Here is a 17354-nt window from a genome sequence, read left to right as displayed (position 1 = left end):
TGTCCACGCCTGCCCCGACCGTCTCTCCCGACCCCGAATCCGTATCGGCCCAGGTCGCCGGGCGAGCGTTCCCTACTTCCCAGATGGTTGTCTAGCCTCCGCGCTGAGCGGAGATCCCCATCCCGGCAGCTGGGAGCGGGCTCGTTCCGCCGCTGAGCGAGCCGTGGCCCCGGAGGTGGGCCGAGTCTCCACCGGGCAGCGGCACGTGTCGGGGAACGGTGGGTCGGGAAGGGGAAGAGAGGCCCGGTGCCACGGGCCCGATGGGACAGCCCGGGGGGTGAGCGCCCTGCTGGGCCGCTGGCCGAGAGGAGAAGTTTGACTCTGCAACGGAAAGTGGGGATGTGGGGGAATAAGGATGTGGGGGGGGAAAGAGAGAACACCTCTGACTTACGCAGCTGTTTCCCTGCCTGCCGAAACTGAATACGCCAGGCCGTTTCTTAGGAGATGGAGAAGTCCGGGCACTACTGCCGGGTTCTGGCACAACGAGCGATTCGTCACCGGGCGGGGGGAGAACCGACTTGGGCGGCCGCCAGCCCCGGGGCGTTCGCCGGGCTCTCCCCCGTGGCCGCTAACGCGGGGGGCCGGGAGTGTGCACGGGGGCGGGCCGGGGCGGGGGCGGGGCCGGAGGACGCCTCTCCCTTTAAACCTTCTCTCTCCTCCTCTCCCTCTCCCTCTCACAGGTGTGGGCGACGTCCGGGCAGAGAGCCGCCCTCGGCCGCCCCGCCGCCCAAGAGTAAACGTCCCGGGCCAGTATGAGCGCTGACGCCCGGGTCCCCTCCCCCGTTCTGCGCCGCCAAAGGAGGAAGAAGAGGAGAGGCTGAGCCCAGGCACCGGAGTAGCTGCTTCCTCCACCTCCCGCTCCTGCTCTTCCTCCTCGTCCGGCCGGATCCGACCTCGCGTCCGGCCCGGGTCGTCCCTCCCCGGCCGGCTCGGCACCGCCTCCGCCGCCCCCACCGAGACCGCGGCGCCCCCCCGTCCGCCCCGGATCTCAATATGTGTCATGTCATCGTGACCTGCCGCTCGATGCTGTGGACCCTGCTCAGCATCGTGGTGGCCTTCGCGGAACTGATCGCCTTCATGAGCGCCGACTGGCTCATCGGGCGAGCCAAGCCCGCCGGCTCCGGCGGGCCGGACAACCGGACAGGAGGCCTCCAGGAGTCCTACCACCCGACCCTGGGCATCTACGCCCGCTGCATCCGGGTCCCCCGCGTGCAGTACTTCAAGCGAGACACCCTGTGCGGGCCGTACGCGGATAACTTCGCCGAGATCGCCAGCGGGTTCTGGCAGGCCACGGCCATTTTCCTGGCCGTGGGGATCTTCATCCTCTGCGCCGTGGCCTTCGTGTCCATCTTCACCATGTGCGTGCAGAGCATCCTGAAGAAGAGCATTTTCAACGTCTGCGGGCTGCTCCAAGGGATTGCAGGTAGGCGAGGGCCTCGAAAGGCAGGTGGCTCGGCGCGGAGGGTGGGGGAGGGAGCCCGGCTGGAAGACTACGGGGAGAGACCGGCCTGCGCCACGATCAGCCGGGCACTGGCCGGCTGACCCTTATCGCTGTTGTTAGCGCGGTACTGGGGAAGGGCGAACCGTGTGCCAACCGCAGTTCTACGGGTTGGGGTAGATAGAAGTTAATCAGGTTGGACACAATCCCCGTCCCACGGGAGGCTCACAGTCTAAGTAGGAGGGAGTGGGATTTAATCCCCGTTTTACAAATGAGGTAACTGAGGCACAGAGAAGTGAAGCGACTTGCCCAAGGTCACACAGCAGACGTGTGGCGGAGCAGAGATTAGAATCCAGGACCTTCCGACTGCCAGGCCCGGGCCCTTCCCACTACGCCACGCCGCTTCCCGTCTGCTGCGACTTGACGGACCAAATCTCCTCATTCGGTTCTTGAGCTCGTAAAAGACAAAGGCCGGTGGGACGCGCCGCCCCATGCGGCTTTGCCGAGTACGGTATCGTTATTTGAGGCGTCAGTGAGGACCCCGGAGGGAACGTCTTCATTCTTCTCCTGTTTGAGCGGCCTGAGGGAGCTTAGTCTGAGGAGCTAGCTGCTCCTGTTTCTGCCTGCTTTTTCCGCGCCCCTAGAAACATGCCTGTGTGCGTGTGTGTGACTCTTCCCCTTGCCGTAGTGCTGGGAGAGAGGTAACTTCGGACAGTGAACTGTAGGCCAAGCAAGAACCGTCTGTTCACGAGACCGTGCGTATGGCCCAAAGGTCCGGCCCCGCAGCCTTTTCACCCCGCCACCTGCCCCGTGGACCGTTTGACCGAAAACCCCACCGACCACTTTCTGCTCTGTGGTCGGGGATGCTCCCGGAACCCGTAGCGCCGTCTCGAGTCCCAGGAGCGGAAAATGAAGCGAGGTGACCTCCCTAGCCCCTCACGAAGGAGGGAAAGAAAGGTTCTGGCCCGGACGAGTGGAGATGTGAGAAGAATCCATTCGGGCTCCTCCAGCTGAGAGGGGAAGCCTTTTTCCTTCGAGAGGGAGACCCCAAAAGGCCGAGTATTAAGACATCCCCAGCAGCTGGACTCAGGAAAGGGTGCGTTTATGTGGTTTGGAAAAAGACGGTGTCGTTTTGGGGGTTTTGTTTTTTGAAGTCTTATCTGGGGGCTACAGACACTTCCCTTTAGCTCCATTGAGTAATTACCCCCCCCAGTTGGAGAATCAGAGAAACCAGGGCCGGAAAGCTCAAGTGGAACTTTGAGGCAGAGCACCAGTCCCGATTAAGAAACCGAGGAGAGAGTTCAGAGAGAGCCCAGGGATCGCCACTGGCCGTTTCCAGAGCGCCGTTACGACTGTCTCGTCTCCGGCTGCCCGATCCCTCGCCCGTCTGCGGACCCCGGGCGGATTTATGCCGGGGCGAGGTCCTCGGGCTTCCACCGCCAGCACTCTTCCCGCTGGGGACTGACGTTTAGAAAGGCGTCCCGGTGGAGTCCGACGGCCTCGCCCCTCTCACCGGGAAGTGGTGGGCCCCGGGTCGGGCCGCAGATCCGGGCCGAGCCCTCAGAGTACCGGGAGGGCAGATCCGCGAGGCTCGGGGGCCGGAGGCTTAGAAGGAGCACCGTCGCACGACCAGAGGGAAGCTGGGAGGGTCGGGTCAGCCCCGTCACCCTCCCCCCAACGCTCGCCCCCATCCTCGCTTTCCCCTTCCCGGACGTGCCCCTGGAACTCGATGGGAAATGGTCCCGGCCAGTCGGAGCGCTCCAGAGACTTAGCCGTAGCAGGAGGAGGCTCTGTGGGCGGGAAGCGATGCAGCCGTGGAGGGAGAGGGACAGAGTCAGCCTAGGTTGCGTTCACACTTCGTTGCTATTGGAGGATTGTTGTTTTATTTAAAAAAAAAAAAATTAATGGTGTTTGTTAAGCGCTATGTGCCAAGCACCGTTCTAAGGGTAGATATGAGGGAAGCAGCGTGGCTCAGTGGAAAGAGCGCGGGCTTGGGAGTCAGAGGTCATGGGTTCGAATTCCGGCTCTGCCACTTGTCAGCTGTGTGACTGTGGGCAAGTAAGTCGCTTAACTTCTCTGTGCCTCAGTTACCTCATCGGTAAAATGGGGATTAAGACCGTGAGCCTCACGTGGGACAACCTGATTACCCTGTATACCCCAGCGCTTAGAACAGTGCTCTGCACCTCTTGAACGCTTAACAAATGCCAACATTAAGTTAAGCTGGACACATCCCTGTCATTCATTCAGTTGTATTTATTGAGCAGTTACTGTGTTGCAGAGCACTGTACTAAGCGCTTGGGAAACTATAATAATAAACGGTGACATTCCCTGCCCACAGCCAGCGTATTCTCCCCCACGGGACTCACAGTCTTAATCCCCATTTTGTAGGTGAGGTAGCTGAAGCCCAGAGAAGTGAAGTGACTTGCCCAAGGTCATACAGCAGAACAGTGGTGGAGCTGGGATTAGAACCCCGGTCCTTCTGACTCCCAGGCCCGTGCTCTATCCGCCAGGCCATGCTGGTGCTCGTAAATGTCTCTCTGCCTCTGCTGTCAGGCTCATCCTCTCCCGACTCAGCTTGATGTCCTGACTCAGAGGGCGGGCGGGCGTCAGCCCCCTCGGAGTAGGTCGTGAGAAAAAAAAAATGACTCTGTCTGGGGTTCGGATGGGATGCGAGTTAGCCTTTTATTTCCCCCGCTACAGAGCGTCTGCCGAACGGGAGCAGATCCTGTTCTTCTAAAGGCCGGGGGGGGGGGGCCCGGGGCTCGGGGGGAGAGTGGGGGCGGGGGGCCCGCTGCACCCGCTTCCCTCGGATAGGACGGGTCCAGAAGCGCCGTCGCCCTCGGAAACTTTCCCTGTTTTCGCAAGGCACTGAAATAGCTCTGGAAGAAGCCGAGTCGGTGGTTGTCCCCCACCAGGCTGTAGGCCGCCTTTAAGACCGACAGAGAGGGAGCCCGGGGCCGGGACGGAGTCAGGACAACCGCCTTCTGGACCCGGCTCTGCCTCTCACCTGCCGTGGGGTCTTGGCCAAGTCACTTTGCCTCTTTGGGCCTCAGTTCCTCCCACAGTAAAATGGGGAAAAGATACTCTCGCCCCCTCTTGGCCCGTGAGCCCTGGGTGGGATAAGGACCGTGCCCCCTCTGATGATCGTGCATCTATTCCAGCTCTTAGCACGGCAGCGTGGCGCGGTGGAAAGAGCCCGGGCTTGGGAGTCAGAGGTCAGCCGTGTGACTGTGGGCGAGTCACTGAACTTCTCTGTGCCTCAGCGACCTCATCTGTAAGATGGGGATTAAGACCGTGAGCCTCACGTGGGATGACCTGATGACCCTGGATCTACCCCAGCGCTTAGAACAGTGCTCTGCACGTAGTAAGCGCTTAACAAATGGGAAGCAGCGTGGCTCGGTGGAAAGAGCCCGGGCTTCGGAGTCACAGGTCACGGGTTCGACTCCCCGTTCTGCCACCTGTCAGCCGTGTGACTGTGGGCGAGTCACTTAACTTCTCTGTGCCTCAGTTACCTCATCTGTAAAATGGAGATTAAGACCGTGAGCCTCACATGGGACCACCTGATGACCCTGTATCCACCCCGGCGCTTAGAACAGTCCTCTGCACATAGTAAGCGCTTAAAATAATGTTGGTATTTGTTAAGAACGTAACTCTCAGTGGTTATTGGTTTGGGGGCAGGCGAGAGCCGAGTCCCGAAAATAGGCCCTAACCCGTGGGCCTAGAATCCATTGGGCTGCCAAGCTCCTACCCCGCGCGTCTCAGGGTCAGCCGCCCGACGGGGGCTGGGGTCCAAGGTGCTGCTGACCTGCAGACACCCCGCGCTCCGGGCAGCCCGAGCTCACTCGCCACGGGGTTGAAGCGTGGCCCCGGCAGGGGGGGCGGAAACGGCCGCCCTCATTCCTCGTTGCGTTTGTTAGTACGCGAGCTCCCTGGGGGCGGGGAGCTGGTCTAAGTGCACCTGTTGTGCTTTCCCAAGTGTTTAGTGCAGTGTATTTATAATAATGTTGGTATGTTGTCAAGCGCTTACAATGTGCCGAGCACTGTTGTAAGCGCTGGGGGAGATACGGGGTCATCAGGTTGTCCCCCGTGAGGCTCACAGTTAATCCCCATTTTACAGATGAGGGGACTGAGGCCCAGAGAAGTGAAGTGACTCGCCCACAGTCGCAGGGCTGACAAGTGGCAGAGCCGGGAGTCGAACCCGTGACCTCTGACTCCGAAGCCCAGGCTCCTTCCACCGAGCCACGCTGGGCGTTCAGTAAGTGCCCCCGCTATTTCTAAGCCCTCCAATCGCAGTCTCGAGGGGCAGGAATAACGGGGCTGGTGCCAGCGGGAAGTGACCCGTGGGCGAGCGCTCCACGAGTTTCTCTCGTGCCTGCCTGGCGCGCTCCTCTCCTGCCTTCTACTTCCCGTTCACCCCATCGGGCCTAATTTGCATCGCCAGTCAGTGCCCTGGAAAACTTCTGCTGCTTCGGGTCTTTCTGCGGAAAATCGTCGCTGCGTCATCCCAACCCGTCCTTTCCTTAAATTTCGTCTCAGCCCTCCGAGAGCTCTACCTGCTTGCACAGCGCTCTCCTCTCCGGGTACTTTCTCTCCGCAAATCCTAGCGGCACGCCGCGTGTCCGTTCTTGATCCGAGCTCACGTAGATCTGCGTAGGAAGAAGCTCGGCCCGGAGGAAAGAACACGGGCATGGGAATCTGAGGACCCGGGTTCTAATTCCAGCTTTTCCCCTCTCTTGCGCTGGGACCCTTGGCAAGTCGCTTCATTTTTTAAAAAATGGGATTTATTAAGCATTAATTATATGTCAAACACGGTTCCAGTGCTGGGGTATGGTGCAGTAGATAGAGCAAGGGTCATGGCTTCTAAATCCCAGCTCTGCCACTTGTCTGCCATGTGACCTTGGGCAATTTACTTCCCCGGGCCTCAGTTACCTCACTTTTAAAATGGGGATTGAGACGGTGGGCCCCATATGGGACAGGGACTGTGTCCAACCTGATTGGCTTGTATCCACTCCAGTGCTCAGTACAGTGACCGGCACATAGTAGGTGCTTAACAAATACCACAATTATTTTTACAACTTAATCAGATTGGACACACTTCCTATCATGGGGCTCACAATCTAAATAGGAGGGAGAACAAACAGGTATTGAATCTGGATTTTACAGTTGAAGAAACTGAGGCACAGAGAAGTGACTTACACGAGGTCCCGCAGCAAGAGGGAGAGAGGGAATTAGAACCCAGATCTTCTGATTTCCACCCCTGTGCTTTTTCAGTTAGGCCATGCTGCTTCTCTGTGCTTCAGTTTCCTCATCTATAGGACTGGGGTGTTATACCCATTCTCCCTCTTACTTGAGCCTCATGTGGGACCGACTGTGTCCAGCCTGATAATCTTGTACCTTCCCCACTGCTTAGTACAGTGATGGACCCGTAGTAAGCACTTCCATCAAGTGCCACAATTATCATTATTATCTGTGCTTTCTCATAGCTCCAGCTTTCTGGCTCCATGATCTGTTTCGTGGCTTGTCTCTGAAGTCCTCATTAGGCTACATTTCTGGACAACCGTGTCCAGGGAGCTCCCCGTCTAGACCGTAGACTTGTTGTGGGCAGGGACCGTGTCTGCTGACTCTGTTGTACAACACCACGTGTCCGGTACAGTGTTCGGCCCCTATTGAGTACTCGGTAATACCATTGATTGACGGCAAGCCAGGAGCTGTGCCGTGGCAACAGGTAGCCCACCTAGGAGAATTGGGTGACTCCGCTTCCGTTAGGCTGACCTCTGCTCTCGGGTGGTGCAGAGCACAAGCACGTCAGCACCGGCAGTCTGGGATCCCGTGGCCAGCCCAGTGACCGGGAGATTGGGGAGAGGCATCTGGGGTCCCACCAGCCACTCTATCCATCGAATGGTATTTATCGTATCGATGGTGTGTACACTTCAAAGTGTACAATGCAGTAGTTCGTAGAAACCATCCCTGCCCTCGAGGAGCTTAGTAGTCCAGTAATATTTATGGAGCCCCCCCCCCCCCCCGTGTATAGAGCACTGTACTGAAGACTGGGGAGAGTACAATAGAGTTAGACATGATCTCTATGCTGAAGGAGCCTAGCCAGAGCAATGAATTGTCTGCCCGGGCAGTCAGAGCCACATAGATTCCTTTTATCTTGGGGGCTGTTGGAGCCGCCCTGTTTCCTTAGGCCGTTGTTAATGGGATCCGCCGCTAAATCCCAAGATTGTGTTTATGTAGTGCTTACTATGTGCAGAGCTTGGGAGTGAGGGAAAGATGCCGTTAGAACTCCGGCACAGAGAGAGTGCATGGGGTGGGTTAGGTAAGGGGGCGGCTATCACTAGTGGAGACGCTAGAAGCTGGATCCAGTCTGCCCTACTCCGCAGAAATGCCGCCGGAGGTTAATCCGTGGAGTTTGGAAGTGAATTAACACTGGCACCCAGTTGCCAGTGAACAGTTGATCTCACAAGTCACGCTCCCGGTCAAGCAGGCAGACAACGCTGTCGCCCCGGAAGACAGCGGAGCCCAGGGAACCAGAGTGAGGCGACGGCTCATGTAGACACAGGCCGGGTCTCTCCCTAGCGTTTTGGTGGAGGCGGTGGCAGGGCCAAGACTCCCTCTCGGGGAGGCCAGAGCCGAAATCCCATTACTTCTCACCTGAGCAAGCCCGCCGGACCCTTCCTAGCCTCTCCGACGTGACTCACCTAATGATACCGTTGAGTTGCATTTCACAGGCCAGTCTGGGGCATGAAGGCGGGAGTCCCCGCTCCTCGTTAAAACCCAGACAAACCAGACGGTCTGTCTCTAGGCCTTAGCGGACACTCAGAGTGGCCCTTCTGAGGAGGGCGTGAGTGACTAAGCCGGTGTTGAACCGTGAGATTGACTCAGGACCCTCCAGCTGAAACCAACTTGGGGCATCCGGCCAGCCAACTGCCTGGGCGAACACAGAATGTGTATGTGTGTGTGTGTGTGGCAAGGAGCGGCGGAGAAAAAGGACTGTGTGCAGGTGAGACCTCACACTCTGAGGTCACCCACGCTCTGCTCCCAGGGTCGGGACCCCCCTCCCGAAATGGACGCAATTCGCTCGATTCCCATCAGCCTCCCTCCGGGTTCGAGGCCCCGCCCAGGGGAGGGTCGGGGCCCTGTTGTGAACCTGTGAAGCTAAGGAAAATCTGAATATCACGGTGTTTGACAAGTCCTCGACGGGTACACGGCCGCGTACGTAGTCGACACGGAGATAAATGGGGCGGCCATTGGAGGTTTTTGAGGTGAGGAATGAACGGTTTTTTCAGAAAAAGAGTCCGGGCAGCAAGGTGAAGTGTGGACTAGAGTTGGGAGAGGCTAGAGCAGGGAGGTCAGCAAAGGGACCGATGCAGTAGTCATGATGGGAAATGACAAGTGCTTGAATTACGCCGGATGATAGGGGAGGGCCCATCCTAAGGATGTTGTGAAGATAGAACTGTCAGGACTTTGAGACACTGAATGTGTAGGTTGAATGAGAGAGACAGAGAATGCCAAGGTTACAGGGAGTATGGTGACGTTGCCTATGGTGACGAAGGAAAACAAGAGAAAGACAGGGTTTCGACATGTTAACTTCGAAGCGTCAGCAGGACATCCAAGTAGAAATGTACAGCTAGAGGGTGGGAGGCAGACTGACGTAAGGAGGAGAATCGGATGAGGTCAGTATCAGAAGGTAGGCTAGGTAATGTTTCCGGGAGAAGGGGGGGTGGCCCACAGTGCCATAGGCAGCTGAGGGGCCAGGGGATTTGGCAAGAAGGAGATCAAAAAAGAGCTGCGAGATGCTTGTTTCGGCAGCACGGATACTAAAGTTGGCACGATCCGGAGAATATTAGCATGGCACCTGCGCAAGGATGATATTCAACCCGGTGAGACGTTCCTTATTTTAGGGAAGCGGCATGGCCTAGTGGATAGCACGTGGGCCTGGCAGTCGGAAGGACCTGGGTTCTGATCCCAGTTCCACCACTCGTCTCCCGGGTGACCTCGGGCGAGTCGCTTCGCTTCTCTGTGCCTCAGTTATCTGTAAAATGGGGAATAAGACTTCGGGCCCCATGTGGGACAGGGACCGTGCCCAACCTGCTAAGCATATCTCTCTGCCCCAGTGATTAGTACGGTGCCTAGCACGTAGTAAGCCCTTAAAAAAAATCTGTGCCCATGAGAGCATTAAGCACTGATCCAAACTAACTTCGCATTCCGTCCTTCCCTCCTACAGGCTTGTTCCTAATCCTCGGTCTGATACTCTACCCCGCTGGTTGGGGTTCCCCGAAGGCGGTAAGCTTCTGCGGACACTACGCGTCTGCCTACAAGCCGGGAGACTGCTCTCTGGGCTGGGCCTTTTACACGGCCATCGGGGGCACCGTCCTGACGTTCATCTGTGCCGTCTTCTCGGCTCAGGCCGAGATCGCTACCTCCAGCGACAGGGTGCAGGAGGAGATCGAGGAGGGAAAGAACCTGATCTGCCTCCTCTAGCTCGGCGGCCCTCGGTGCCGCCGCCTGTCGCCTCCTTCCGGGCAAGAGGGTCCCTTTTCCTGACTCACCACTCACACGCCACAAGCCCACCTGCCGGAGCTCGGGTCTGCCGAAGCCACATCCGTGCCAGCGGGGCCCAAGGAGAGGAGCCGGCCCGAAGCCGAGGAGTTGGACCCGGGAACCTGGGCGCTTCGGGGCCTCCGCGCGACTGGACGCGGTGCGGGTCGAGCACGTGGGAGAGGAGCGGGGAGGCTTACGGGCGGGCACGCGGAAACAGCCTCCGGACTCTGGCCAGCAGCTGACGGTTTCTCATTCCGTCGGATGACACCTCCCCCAGGGTTTGCTCTACCGCACAACGTACAGCAGGGTGGGTGGTGGTCTCTCTGGCTTCCTGTCACTCGGGTCTACCATCCGATTCACGTGGCAGCGGTTCCGCTTCGACTGTTCCGGTGATCTGAGATCGGCTGCCATCTTAGATCAGCACCGCGCTCACAGGAGGGACAAGGGATGGACTCTAGACAAACTCACACTGCTCCTGGCCAACTGGAACGAGACGGGAGCTTAAAGTTACCCTGAGCTCGAGGCTGGGCGTGGGCAGGCCGCGGGTCAGCCGGGAGAGAGTGGGGCGAGGGTTACTCAGTGGCCGTCGTTAAAGGAGGAGTCTGTTCAGGCTCCCTGTGGTCAGAAGGGGAAAAACCATTACTGGTCAGAAGCACGGACTCGGTTCGGTTAGGAGGCATTCCTGGGCCTCTCAGCTATCATCACAGCGGCTGCCACCGGGGGCTCGGGACCCAGGACCGACTGAGACCTTTCAGACGTCGGCCAACTTCACCCGATTCTCGTTGACTACCTTTCAGTATTTCCAAACACAGGTTACATTTTATCTAGGCCCTGTAGCGGCCTCTCGCTGGGGGGGAGAACAGGGGAGGGGAGGCTCCCGCGACCCCCTCCAAGAACTGATCGTGAACAGTGGAAATGGGCAAAGTCTAAGAGAGCTGCAGAGGGAAGAGCTCGTCTTCCCGGACACGGCAAAGGGAAGCGCGCTGGACAGAAGGCCGCCCTTCAACTTGAACGTCTGGCTGCCTCTCGGCGGGTTCAAGCAGCCCCAAATAAGAGGGCTGGGTCAGTAATTCCTTACCCGAAGACCTTGCCGAAAACGCCCGAGATGAGGGAAGGGACCTCAGCAAGTGTTCGCGGATGAGCGAAGGTGAACCGAGTCTCACCCCTCCTGCTAGAGGACTGGCAAAGCAGCAGGTGAAAAAATCCTTAGCACGAAAAGGAACCACACAGTGGTTGGTCAAGCATATGTCTTGAGGTGTATATTTCCATGGAGAGCCAGGAAAAAGGATGGAGGTTCAAGCAATATTTGGACACTTGAGCTGCTCCTGCCATCCCCCCCCCCCCGCCGTCAGAAGCGGGGAGCTAATCATGAGGGGGCAGCCCAGAAAAGAAGTGATGTGGGTTTAAAAAGAAATTCCTTCCACTAGCCCTATGATGATATGTTGTTTTTGTGTTTACCCTACTGACCGAGGGGGTCTCTGGCTTTTCCAGCCCCGGGCCTCCTCCCCTCCACCCCACTGCTGCCCCTCGGGGCAGGCCCCAGAGACACTAAGGCAGGCGCTGTGAGTGGGTGGGGAGGGAGAAGAACAGGCCCGAGCTACCGGTAAGCCTAACGACAGCTCTCAGACAAACCCAACGCTAGGCCAAGTGCAGGGTGAGGGAGGTGCCCACTAGCCAGAGTAGGTCGGTAGCTGAAATGGCCCCCAAAGAAATTCAGGTCTCCTGTCCTAACCACTAGCTCACACTTCCCTACCTTCTAACTTGGAGTACACTGATGAACGAACGAACCTGTGGTCCAGGTGACTGTGGGCACGAGGTCCACTCAGATTTTTTTCTTTTTTTTAAAACACACCCTGATAGATTTTTCAACTTCACGGCTACAGCAACCGGAGCTTCAGCTCCACAGAGACGCCGACGGGGCGGGGTCATCGCGGTCCATCCCCGCTCTGACCTCCAGTCTGGGCTCTGTCGCCAATTCCCGCGTTAATGAGATGGGGAAGTTCTAGCTGAGGTTCCGGCAGAGGAACCAATTCCAAGCCATTTCCTCGGGAGCAAGGAGATTCGGGTGGGGGCACGTCCTAGCTCTGCTCCCTTGAAAGGGCCCTTCTGTTCTCCAGCCCTAATTCACAAAAACGTAGCCCCAAACCCACCCCTTCGGCCGAAGCGGTGACGGTCGCTCCACCACCGGGTGCCACGTTCCTCCCCGGAGATGCCGAAACGCCACAGCAGCGGGGACACGTCTAAGCGACTCGGGACCATCCCACCACGCTGACTTCCCCGGCGGATGTCTAAACTCAACTGCAGGCCCGCTACGTGTGGCAGAAATATTACGATGAATCCACAGCTGGCTGTCCAGCTCTACCTGGTTCGCCTCAGAAACAGACTGTTGCTCTCCACAGATCGTCCTGATCAATTTCTCTCCATCATGTCACCACCTAATTATACCACTGAAGGCTTTTTAGTGTGCACAGACTCTTTCACAGTTGCCAAATTGCCTTTCAAGCTGAAGTTCAAGGTCTATCTCCCCACTGCCTCCACTTCAAACAAGTATCCGGTGGCGTTACAACGGGCCGGGCTACACACCTTACCAGCGTGCGGACTTCAAAGTCAGATACAGACTTTGTACTGTTTCGTATAGTTCTCAAGCACCTGTGGTTTGATAATCTTTGTTAAATTTATATTCTGTTACGTGCCATAGCCCTTCCGGAAGTGTAGCATATTTAAAAAAAAATATGTATATATATATAGACCTAAGTCTGTGTGTAAGATGTGCAATAACAGAGATGGATGTTCTGTGGGTTTTTAATTCTAAAAAACTGGACTGGCTTGGCACAAGGGTCTTCTTGTAGGGGGGAGAGGGCGGGGGGGAAAGAAGAAGTAGGGGTTTGATTTCTTGGGCCACAGCTCGAGGCCAGGGTCAGCCTAGCACTAGCCCAACCCTCAATGGAGGGAAACGGGTGTGACCCTGGTTGAAGGTCTGAGTGAGATACAATCATCAGCATGTTCACTGGGAAGCCCGGTTAATTGCTAGCCTTTCATTTGAAATGTGAAGCTGCCATGCCACCTCTGTTAGTCTAATATTTAGTCGCAGCTACAGAATCCCCAAGGAGCTGGGGTTGGATTCCGCTTTCGCAGCCCCTCTGGGCCACAAACACATCCCCCCCCCCCCCCCCCCCATACCCTTCCTGCCTGGAACATACCGAACTGTCACACTATCAAGTGCGGCTGGATCAGCCACCCAAAATCCTAGGTGCTGGGTGGGCCTAAACCATCTCCCTTAGTGCCGGACGCGCAGTGGTGACGGTTCCAGGAGGGCCGTGGTGGCATAAAGCATTCAGCTCTCCCGGGAGGCTGCAGCAGACCTAAGCAGTAGCCTCGGTAGAGCGTGGGCCGAGCTGGGGGGCGGGGAGACAGACTCAAACGCTCCATCCTGTGAGCCGAAGTTACCACGGTGCTGCAGTGTGTGGGGATTTCTGGGGCGCCTGCCATGCTGTGAGCTGACCCGCTGTTTCTCGTGTTCATGTACTTGCCTCTGTTTCTCAAAGCTCGGAATTAAACTAGACTTGGCAACCTCACCCTGCTTAGCCTAGACCTGATTCTGTTAGCTGGAATACTTGAACGGCTTTCTTACTAGAACGTACAAGGGGGACTCATCTGTGGTTTTTTCATTTTCGAAATAACCTGATTTCCTGGAATGTTGACACCTGGACCTCTCACTAGCTTCACATCATTTTTCTTTTTTTAAAGTCCTGTCCTTTTGAGACCAGTATGCTCTCAGAAGTTGTTTTACGATCGCTAATCTAACAGCTCCTTTATCTCCACTGAAAATGAAATCCGTGGGAATTAGGCCCACTGACTATCCCAAGGAAACACATGTGGCATTATCTCCTTTAAAGGGTCCCAGAAATAAATGGCTTTTCAAAAGCAGTTCAATTGCCGAGCCTTCCTGGCCGAAGCTGTTGCCGTCGAACTGCCCCAGAGGGAATGGGCACGGGACTCATTTCCCAACTCCAAGACACGCCCGGTCTCACCATGTGATGGGCACGACTGCAATTCCCAGTTCCCCTTCGAGTGACTAATGGTCTTACCCAATCTCGTCTCCGTCCGTGAAGCGAGAGGAGCAGAACCAGATCTGACCTGTTTTATACATTCTCTCCCTCTCTCTCTCCAAAGGCCAGCGGAGGGTCTTGGCAAAGATCCACACCATTCATTCTACCTTGGGCCAGGGTGATCTGGGAGGCCTTTTTCCATCCAGATTATTCGGGCAAGAGGGTGACTGGGATTTGGGGTGGATTTATCCAGGGAAAGATCTCGTCGATTCACTCCTGGCACACAGACCTCTCTTAAGCAGGCAGGGACCAGAGAGAGGCCACAACTAGAACGCTTACTCCCAGGGCAAAATGCAGCATCACTGCGACGGTCATCAGAGACTAGCAGAAAAGGCTCTTGACTAAAGAGTGGAAATCTGAGCGTCAAGGAGGGCAATAACAAGTTTAGGTCGTAACCTCCTCCACTAGATTGTTAGCCCTTTGAAGGCAGGGATAACAGCTACCATTCTATCGTACGCTCCCTTGAGCTTAAGTACGCTACTCTGCACACGGTATGCACTCAATAAATACCAATCATTAAATCGTGGCTTGCCCTAACGTAGCATCACCACTGTGCTGGATCTGGGGCCGCCTGCCTGGAATAAAATCACGCCTACTTGCCTCCTGGACATTCTGCCATCCACAGCACATCCCTGACCACTGAATTTCACTAGCAGCCCTAGGTCTGAGGGATCCCAGCTGGCTTAATCATTTGTAACCATGAACTATTTCCTGGTCTTGGATTCCACAAAGACGGAAAATCACACTGTCCTTAACCCTCGTCCTTATTTTGACTCTGCGCTGTTTAAGTAACTAAGCCGAGAGACACTCCTTACCCAAGCCGGTGCTATCGTTAAGAAGCCGTTTCCATTTCCGAAGCCGTTCCCTGGAGCTTGTGCGTTTGTCAGAGAAATTCCACATCTTTTCTGGTCTTTTATGGTCACGGCGTGGGAGGGGCTGAAAGAGGATAATGGGCTTTAGTCATGGTGCCCCTGCAGGTTTCGTAGGCCTGAAGGGTTCCCCGGTGGGAACTAACATAGGCAGAGAGCAGAAACCAAAACCACATTCAGGAAGAAATCTCTTCTACTGAGGTTCACGGCAGTGGGTGAGATTTGACAGAAACTCAACACCCGATGGTCTAGGCCAGCGGCGAGCTCATCAATAGAACCAAGGCCCTTCAATTTCAGAGGAAAACAAATTTGACCACCACCACTCTGGGTTTTTTTCCATCTCAGGGGAGTTTAACATTCAGCAAACCCTCAGGTATCAGAAACATCAGATTACTAGAATATTTTGGATGACTCAGGTGGGAGGGGAGCTCTGTGGAGGAGTTCCCTGGGTCCGAAAGGGGACGGAGGAGCCCCTTCTTTGCATGCTTCTCCCATTTTCTCTTCTTCCCCATTGCATCACTGATTCTCTGAGATTTGGATATCCATGGGGACATTCGCGGCGACCCCCAGCAACTGCCCGTTTCAATTCTGCCGGCCCCCGGCTCCACCCCACTCAACCAACTTTGTCCCATGCTTTATCTCCTTGAGAACTCCAGTCATTGTACAGTCTCACATCACCAACCTGCACTGTCTGACCACAATCTTCTTACAAGCCCATGGTCCTCAACTCCCCTCCCCTGCAAAACTGTCCAAGCCCTCCCACCCCGATCCAAGACACACACCCCTCCTATTTCTTGTTTCACTCCACCTATACCAGGTCATCTTGCCCCAACCAACCTAACTTGCCATGTAGATCCAACACAGCCCTCTCCTTTGATAATCAGTGCTTAGAACAGTGCTTGGCACACAGTAAGCGCTTCACAAATACCATCATTATTATAATCAACCTATCCTCCAAACTCTAACAACAATACTTCTCTGCCCTTATGCTCAATGTCCGCACCAATTATTTTTGATATTCAACTTCCTCTTTAAACCCTCGGTACCTCTGTCTCGACGATCCCTCACCTCCTCACCAACTAGCTCATCGACAAAATTGGTAATATCAGACCTTCCCCTTACCTCCCCGGAGGACTCTCAAATCTCAATCTCCAGCCCCGACTTCTCCCCATCTCCGCTATCTTGCATTTCCCTCCTGCCTTTGGGTCACCTCTACCCAGATGTCCCACCGTCAGTTCACACTTAACGTATCCATATCCAAACTTCATCTTCCCTCCCAAGCTCTTTCCTCCCCCAATCCTCTTGATCAATATAGACAACACCTCTGTCTTTCTTAAGTCCTCAACTTTGACATTACCCGCGATTCATCGCTCTCCTTCAAACCTATTCAGCCTGTCATTAAATCTTGTCAACTCTATCTCCACGATATCGCCGGAAATCGCTTCCACTCCAGCCAAACTGCTAGCGCAGTGGTTCAAGCACTTGGTATAGTCTGTTTCAACTACGACACTAGCCTCCTCACTGATCTCCCTGCCTCCGGCCTCTCCTCTCCCCAGTCCATGCTTCATTCTGATGCCTTGATCATCTTTCAAAAAAAACCAAACTGCTTTTCCAAACGTCTCCCCAATCATCTCTGTTTCAAGTGGCAACCCCGACCATCGGATTCAATGCACTGTCAGCTCTATCCCCCTCACTTAGTCTTGCTCCTCTCCCCGTAAAACCCATACAGCACACACTCACTATTCCTCATTCTCACCCACCAAAGCCCTTGCTCACGCCCTTCTGCCTGCAACTACATGTCCGACGGACCAGCAGTCTCCCCACCTTCGGAACTCTTCTCGACAGTATTTATTAAGCTCTTTCTGTGTGCAGAGCACTGTACTAAGTGCTTGGGAGAATACAATATAACAGTTAGTAGACATGTCCTCTCCTCAGAACGAGCTTACAGTCTAGCGAGAGTAGAACACACCGGAGGCCTTAGAAGGGGCAGTTTCCATGGAGGGAAGTGGGCAGAAGGCAGACTAGATGGGATCAAGAAAAGAACGGGAGGAGAGGAAGCGGAGGCAGCTGGATGGGATCAAGATAAGAATGGGAGGAGAGGAAGTGGAGGCAGCAGGTTTAGACAGCTCACTCAAGGATTTCGGAAAGGAATGCTAGGAGGGAGATGGGGTGATAACTGAAAGGGGCTGGGGGTCAAGGTAGGGTTTTTTTTTAGGGTAGGGGAGACATGAGCAAAAAGAAGAGAGGGAAATTACCTGAAAACACCTCTTGCTCCTCACCTCCAGACTGGAACACTTCAGTTGCCAGACCAGACCGGCCCATACAGTTACGAGATATTTAGATCTTAGGGTGTGCTCTACTTCTAAAAGGATTCCGGGGTCTGTCCCAGCTCTG

General features: G+C 55.6%; 1 protein-coding gene and 1 non-coding gene across 3 annotated transcripts in view; both read left to right on the top strand.

Annotated features, from left to right (window-relative positions):
• Positions 1-13557, top strand: part of LHFPL2 (LHFPL tetraspan subfamily member 2) — a 183498-nt gene extending 169941 nt beyond the window's left edge. For both annotated transcript variants that reach the window (XM_029064720.2, XM_029064709.1), the window contains 2 exons: positions 681-1423; positions 9666-13557. In XM_029064720.2, coding sequence (XP_028920553.1) covers positions 994-1423; positions 9666-9922 — 687 coding nt within the window. In that variant the 5' untranslated portion in view covers positions 681-993 and the 3' untranslated portion in view covers positions 9923-13557. The remainder of the gene's footprint in view (positions 1-680; positions 1424-9665) is intronic.
• Positions 9235-9341, top strand: LOC114817352. The gene has a single exon (XR_003765208.1). It is a non-coding gene; the product is annotated as a U6 spliceosomal RNA (small nuclear RNA).
• Positions 13558-17354: the final 3797 nt, after the last annotated feature.

This window comes from Ornithorhynchus anatinus, chromosome 1 (assembly GCF_004115215.2).
Source record: "Ornithorhynchus anatinus isolate Pmale09 chromosome 1, mOrnAna1.pri.v4, whole genome shotgun sequence".
Taxonomy (NCBI): domain Eukaryota; kingdom Metazoa; phylum Chordata; class Mammalia; order Monotremata; family Ornithorhynchidae; genus Ornithorhynchus; species Ornithorhynchus anatinus.
Note: the sequence above shows the minus strand (reverse complement) of the source record. Positions and strands in the feature narration are given on the sequence as shown.